Raw genomic sequence first — 7090 nt, forward strand, 5'->3', positions numbered from 1 at the left:
TATATTGATTCATACAAAAATGTTACTCAGCTTTAGATTGATTGAAGATTTTATTGTTTGTTTTTAAATCTCTAAATGAAGTAGCACCACAGAACATCTCTGACCTCCTGCAGGGCTACACCCTCTCGAGGTCTTTGAGGTCTGCTGATCAGCTGCTTCTTGTAGTCCCTGAGACACCACTGAAAACCAGGGGGGACTGTAAACCCTCATAGTAGATCATCCCCCATATTACTAGCTTTTAAATCCTGTCTTAAAACTTATTTTTACTCCTTGGCTTTTAACCCAGCATGAGAGTTTTGTGGTCTCAGTCTGTTATTTTATTTTATTATGTTTTTCTTACATTGTTTGTATGTGTCTTTAAGTATTGTTTAAGTGTCTTATATGTTTTTTTATTATGATTATTTTATTTTATTGTATTTTATTTTTTATTTTTTACAGTGTTTCATGTTCATTGTGTTCATATTCAGATGACTTAATTGCCAAACCCAACTACAATAATTAAAATAATACATATTTTCATCGATTTCACTAACATTTAATTTTGTATAATTCAATGCAATTTATCTATATATAATTAGTCCATATAACACAGTTTATCTATATACATTTACACTACCAGTCAATAGTTTGGAAACATCTTCTCATTCAAGGGTTTGTATTTATTTTAATTATTTGAAACACTGTAGATTAATACTGAAGACATCAAAACTATGAAACAACATTTATGGAATTATTTAATTTTTAAAAAAATGTTAAACAAAGCAGAATATGTTTTATATTTTAGATTCTGTAAAGTAGCCCCCTTTTTCCTTCATGACAGCTTTGCACACTCTTGGTATTCTCTTAGTCTGCTTCATGAAGTGGTCTCCTGGAATGGTTTCTCTCAGTCCGCTTCATGAAGTGGTCTCCTGGAATAGTTTCTCTCAGTCTGCTTCATGAAGTGGTCTCCTGGAATGGTTTCTAATGAACATGAGCCTTGTCAAGAGTTCATTAGTAGAATGACTTCCCTTCTTAATGTGTTTGAGACCATCAGTTGTGTTGTTCAGAGGTAGGGTTAGCACACAATGGATAGCTCTATTTGACTACTGTTGTAATCCAGATTATGGTGAAACCAGATTATTTCATAGTTTTGATGTCTTCAGTGTTAATCTACAATGTGGAAAATAATTAAAATAAATAAAAACCATTAAATGAGGAGGTGTGTCCAAACTTTGGACTGTATATCTTTGTGTTCATTTATTATACTGACACTTTTTTGCATGTTTTATTGTTTGTTTTTTCTACTTGTTTGTTTCTATAATCATGTTATAAAAATAAATAAATAATAATAATTAGAAAATGTTTGTGAGCTTAAATAAACAGCTCTGGTAATGAAATGTAGCATCAATGCTGCTTCACTGTGTTTAATAGATCTGATGGTGTGCTGCCCCCTAGTGGACAAAAAAGGAAGTAGGGTTGGACAGCAGTAATTCATAGTTCCACACACAGAAACAGGGACAGAGCCAGAGTCAAATGATGCTGCTGTAACACACAAAAGGATGATGACCACATGTGAAGGTTTATTATCAACACATCATCTTTGTCTGAGTTAAAGCTTCTGTCAGAGCTCAGGTGACGTCACGTCTTCAGGGTCTGCTGCTAAAAGAGAAACATGTTTTATTGAACTTTCTAATTTCACTGATATTATTTTTCTACATGAATCGTGTCAGACGGTGATCTGACACCATGACGTGTTCACTCTCCTCCATGTGAGGAGGACAGAGTCTACTCTGAGTCAGACACTTACCGATCAACACCTGTACAGCCTGTTCAGTCTGGTGATGTCGTTTTGGCTCATCTGGGTGGCCGTGCCAAACTCCACGTTGGCGTTGGGGATCGGCTCCATCGTGGGCTTGTTGTTACCTGAGAAGGCGTACCTGGAGACAAACAGAGCACAGTGTCCGTCTCATATAAACACACATAAGCATCATACTCATAGTGGTGTCATTATTAAGAGCTCATAGGGCCCTACTACCCCTCTAGAACACTAAGCTCCCAACATGCAGGCCTGCTCATCGTACCTAAAGTCTCTAAAAGTAGTATGGGAGGTCGAGCCTTCAGTTATCAGGCCCTTCTCCTTTGGAATCATCTACCAGTCAGGGTCCAGGAGGCAGACACCCTCTCTACTTTTAAGAGTAGACTTCAAACTTTCCTTTTTGATAAAGCTTATAGTTAGAGCTGGATCAGGCTTGGACCAGGTCTTAGTTATGCTGCTATAGGCTTAGACTGACACACTGGGATCCAGTCTTTCCCTCTCTCTCCTCTCTCTGCCTGTCTCTCACTTTAACTCTTCCTGTCCCGTTAAAGTTACTAACCATAGACCTTTCTGGAGTCCCTGAGCTCCCTTGTCTCGTAGGTTCCTCTAGATCACTACCATAGACCGCTGCTGCTGTGGACGTAGATTCCTTTATTTGGGTCTTTCTTTCTTTCTTTCTTTCTTTCTTTCTTTCTTTCTTTCTTTCTTTCTTTCTTTCTTTCTTTCTTTCTTTCTTTCTTCCTTTCTTTGTTTCTTTCTTTCCCTTTTCCTTCCTTTTTTTGTTTCTTTGTTTCTTTGTTTCTTTGTTTCTTTCTTCCTTTCTTTGTTTCTTTGTTTCTTTCCTTCTTCCTTTCTTCCTTTCTTTGTTTCTTTGTTTCTTTGTTTTTTGTTTCTTTCTTTCTTTCTTTCTTTCTTCCTTTCTTTGTTTCTTTCTTTCCCTTTTCCTTCCTTTCTTTGTTTCTTTGTTTGTTTGTTTCTTTCCTTTATTCCCTTTTCCTTTCATTCTTTTCTGCTTTCCTTCTTTCTTCCTTTCTTGTTCTTTCCATGTTTCTTCATCCTTTATGTCTCCTTTTCTTATCCCGTCCTTTCCTTCTGTCATTCCTTCACCATTTATTCTCCTCTTTTTCTTTCTTCTGGTCTCCCTCTCTTTTCTCTTTTCATAGTCCTTTCTGGAGTCCCTGAGCTCCCTTGTCCCGTAGGTTCCTCTGGATCTCTGCTGCTGTGGACGTTCCAGACTCCAGCTGCTACAACTACTACAACTACTACTATCCGTCTCCCCACTATCATCTCTCTCTCTCTCTTCATCTCCCTCTATCCCTCTCTCCAACACGGTCTCAGCAGATGTGTGTCTAACATGAGTCTGGTCCTGCTGGAGGTTTCTGCCTGTTAAAGGAAGTTTGTCCTTGCCACTGAAACTTGCTAAATGCTGCAAAGTGCTCTGCTCATGTATGTTGTGATTTACCTGCTGAATATTTGCCAAAGTTGCGAAATTGTTGCCCACCTAACACAAAGAAATAGGGCCCCTGAATATGAATAATTCTTAGCCGTTATATAGTGAAGTCATGGTGTAGTTATCTATGGAAAACTAAAACCTGTTTAGCTGCGCTTCAAAGTTAAACACTTCAACACTCAGCCTGATGGGGACTGACTCACTTTAGAGGCCTGCCTCAAGTGGCCATTTTTGGGAACTGCAGTTTTTGGGACCTCAAATTTGGATTCACCAGCAGCTTAGCCTTTTTTTTGTCCATTCTTCTCCTGTAGCCTAATACCTGTTCATTTTTCAGCTCATTACACAATCCATTTATTTGTTTGTTATTTAAGACATGAGGAGAATAAAAAATATCAGGCATGAGGACGACAGCTTGTTTTTGATGAACTGAAATATAAGATCCATTCCTCTCCCTCTAACCCAATCATTTTCTTACAGTCCCTCAGTTAAAGTATTTTCAAAATAAGGCACAGAGTGATATAAAGTCAGTATAGAGTGTTAGTTTTGTTGACCTGTGGTACTGCATGACAGAGTTGTAGTCGTATGGGGTGTTCTGGTTCAGAGTGTTGATCTTATCGAAGGCGTACTCCCAACCTGAGAGGACCAAAACACAACAAGGGTTAAAGTTTTCAGCGTGTGCTTTAAGATCTTTAAACTTCAAATAAGATCATATTCAAATCATCTCTCTGTGAGACCACAGACCGGACTGGATGTTCTCCCACAGGATGCGGATGTACTGGTCCCTGTCGGAGCGGCACTGCTCGTGGTGGAATCCGAGCGCGTGGAGCAGCTCATGCTGCACGGTGTTGTGGTAGAGGCAGCCCTGACGGTCCAGAGACAACGTCTGGGAATAACCACGGCGGCCCACGTAGGAGTAACAGCTGCAACCAAGCAGTGAAGTAAAGTGTCAGACTGATCGAAGCAGGAGAAGTCTATGGCTCCGTTATTTCTAAGATTGTACATATACCTTTCTATTTCAATCTTTGACTGAAATATCAAGATTTTCAAGAACCGAAATACATCTGAATGTGGCAGGAAATGTACAAAATGAAGCACAGGTAGTCAGAATATTTCATTTTTCCATCATGTGACATTTCCTGCAGCTATAAAACACACTGAGGTGACATTTTGTGCAACTCCAAGAGATTCAGCGCCGATACAGAAGGTTACATAAAACTTAAATCAAGTCTCTGACACCAGATATTGATTCATTCCCATTATTTCCAATGCATGAGTTGTTTTTCAGCCAACAGGTGCAGGTATGGAAGGGTAACCTCACCCACTGTCGGACTGGATGTTCAGGTAGTCTCTCTGGCTGGAGCGCTGAACGAAGCGAATGCACGAGACGTCGTGGAAGGACACCAGCCCACGCTCGATGATGGAGCGCTCACGAGAAGCTGCAGAGACAACGCGCAGGATTAGTTAGCAGAACGTGAACTCTTCCTCATGCCTGGTTTCAGAGTCGTTTGGTGACTCACAGAAATGTCCCGCGATCACATACGGCACGTAGATTCTTCCATCAGCGGATTTGCTCCACATGCAGCCGCCGGAGGTGCAGGGATCGGCGTTCCTCTCGTTTTCACTGTCGTAGGCGATGTCGTCGATGACCAGCGGCTCATCCTTCCTGCGCACTGCAGGAGAAGGACGATAAGATCATCAGAATAAATCAAGTTCATTGGAAAGTTTGTCTGAGGGAGGGAAGCTTCAATGACTTTATAACTTTTAAAGCATTAAAACTGTTTCTGTAGCTTCCTCCACTAGAGGGCGCCACATAGGAAACTTCATTACACTTTATCTTACAGGAGATAAGACTAACATGAAAGCCCTTGTCTGTGCTCAAAGTGAACACATGTGAGTGTTGTTTAATGCACCCTGCTTCAGTTAAAATAAATTAATATTTGTCTCACCGACATCCTTGTTGGCTCTCCACAGAAGCTCCGACACAGACAGATCCTGGATCAGAGAGAGGAAGGTCGACAGAAGTGATCAGGAGTGGTTTGCACGGAGGCTCTAAGCATGTATGTTAGCTCTGTTTCCCCGTGATAACAAACACTTCTTGGTCATTTTCAGGATTACAGAATCATTTTCAAATCCTTTCTATGTTCGTTTGGCAAGGACAAACTTCCTTTAACAGGCAGAAACCTCCAGCAGGACCAGACTCATGTTAGACACACATCTGCTGAGACCGTGTTGGAGAGAGGGATAGAGGGAGATGAAGAGAGAGAGAGAGATGATAGTGGGGAGACGGATAGTAGTAGTTGTAGCAGCTGGAGTCTGGCACGTCCACAGCAGCAGAGATCCAGAGGAACCTACGAGACAAGGGAGCTCAGGGACTCCAGAAAGGTCTATGGTTAGTAACTTTAATGGGACAGGAAGAGTTAAAGGGGACATATCACGCTTTTTTCATCAACATCCCCAAAACATGTCTTTAAAGTTTATGCTCAAAAAAACACTTTGAAATCAGATTTTGGCCTGCCTGAAAAGTCCTCTTCTTCATTCGTCATCAGAACACTCTGTTTTCCCTCTGACCACGCCCCCTCAGGAAGTGGATGTGCCTCGGCTCTCCAGCACGTTGATCTAATGTTTACATGTCGGCTGAATATACACGGCTGCTCAGAGATCACGTTACTTCAACCCTCTGAATCTGATCCTGACGGAGAGGCGCCTGTAGCAGGACCTTTCTGAAGGATTGGTCACAGATTTAGTGTTTCTTGTTGTTTTATTTATCAGTATGTCGACGTGTGTCTTGGTACACAGCTACGAACATGTAGCTATGTGGCTATGCTAACTAGCGCTAGCACTTATCCATGATAAATAAAAATCATCCACTAGATCTTCAAATCTGCAGACGTGGGGAGTAAAACCGACCTTTGTGTTTATTAAGACAGCCTACAACTAGCATGCCTCCCTCCTAAGCTCCTTGTTAGCACACATGTGTGCAGGGAATGAAAAACGGAGGAGGGATTCAGTATTATTTTATACAGTCTATGGGCTGAACAAGCTCCGAGCTCTGACTCCGTGACAGACCGGATATTGTTGTTACGTAACAAAAACACGGAAGTCTGAAACGGCTCGTTTCACACACATTTACAGAAAGGTGGAGAAATCAGAACAGGGGCAGAATGGATTATTTTCATTCTCGGGGGGTTTGTAGACAGGGACACATATTTCAGGTAGAGAACCATTAAAAAGTCGATTTTGCATGATATGTCACCTTTAAAGGAAGAGACAGGCAGAGAGAGGAGAGAGAGGATCCCAGTGTCAGTTCCCCCGGCAGTCTAAGCCTATATTAGCATAACTAAGAGTTTTTGAGTTCTCAAGTCAAGTCAAGTCAAACTTTATTTATATAGCACATTTTAAAACAACTGCAGTTGGCCAAAGTGCTGTACACGCTTAAAGACACAACTAATGGGGCGCTGGTGGCCTAGTGGTCTAAGTGCCCCATGTGTAGAGGCTATAATCCTCGTAGCAGAGGTCGCTGGCTCAACTCCCGGCCGGTTGACCTTTTGCATAACATGCAAAACATATTGAAACCACAACAAACAACACAAATAAGCCACAATAAATAAAGCAAAATGAAATGTTGGGATGTCTCGCTCAACAGGTATTAAAATCCAACACAAAGAGGTGTGTTTTAAGTAAAGATTTAAAACTCTCGATGGTCTGAGCATGTCTAATATTAGAAGGCAGACCTGTTCCACAGTGTGGGAGCAGCCACCTCTTTGTTTTGAGCCTGGATCTTGGCACATCTAAAAACATCTGGTGTGTTGTCCTGAGGGCTCTGGCTGAAGCATGCAGGTGCAAAC

The 7090-nt window shown here is 41.3% G+C and overlaps 1 protein-coding gene across 2 annotated transcripts in view; it reads right to left on the reverse strand.

Moving 5' to 3' along the window:
- Positions 1-1516: 1516 nt before the first annotated feature.
- LOC117814523 (high choriolytic enzyme 1-like) overlaps positions 1517-7090 on the reverse strand; it is a 6466-nt gene continuing 892 nt past the window's right edge. The window contains exons 2-8 of one of the 2 annotated variants that reach the window (XM_034685913.1): positions 5192-5237; positions 4763-4915; positions 4564-4681; positions 3987-4165; positions 3797-3878; positions 1787-1916; positions 1517-1635 (exon numbers count right to left, since the gene is read on the reverse strand). In XM_034685913.1, coding sequence (XP_034541804.1) covers positions 1790-1916; positions 3797-3878; positions 3987-4165; positions 4564-4681; positions 4763-4915; positions 5192-5237 — 705 coding nt within the window. In that variant the 3' untranslated portion in view covers positions 1517-1635; positions 1787-1789. Of the gene's footprint in view, positions 1639-1786; positions 1917-3796; positions 3879-3986; positions 4166-4563; positions 4682-4762; positions 4916-5191; positions 5238-7090 lie in introns of both variants that reach the window. The other variant, XM_034685912.1, reaches the window with a different exon arrangement.

This window comes from Notolabrus celidotus, chromosome 6, assembly GCF_009762535.1.
Source record: "Notolabrus celidotus isolate fNotCel1 chromosome 6, fNotCel1.pri, whole genome shotgun sequence".
Lineage (NCBI taxonomy): Eukaryota > Metazoa > Chordata > Actinopteri > Labriformes > Labridae > Notolabrus > Notolabrus celidotus.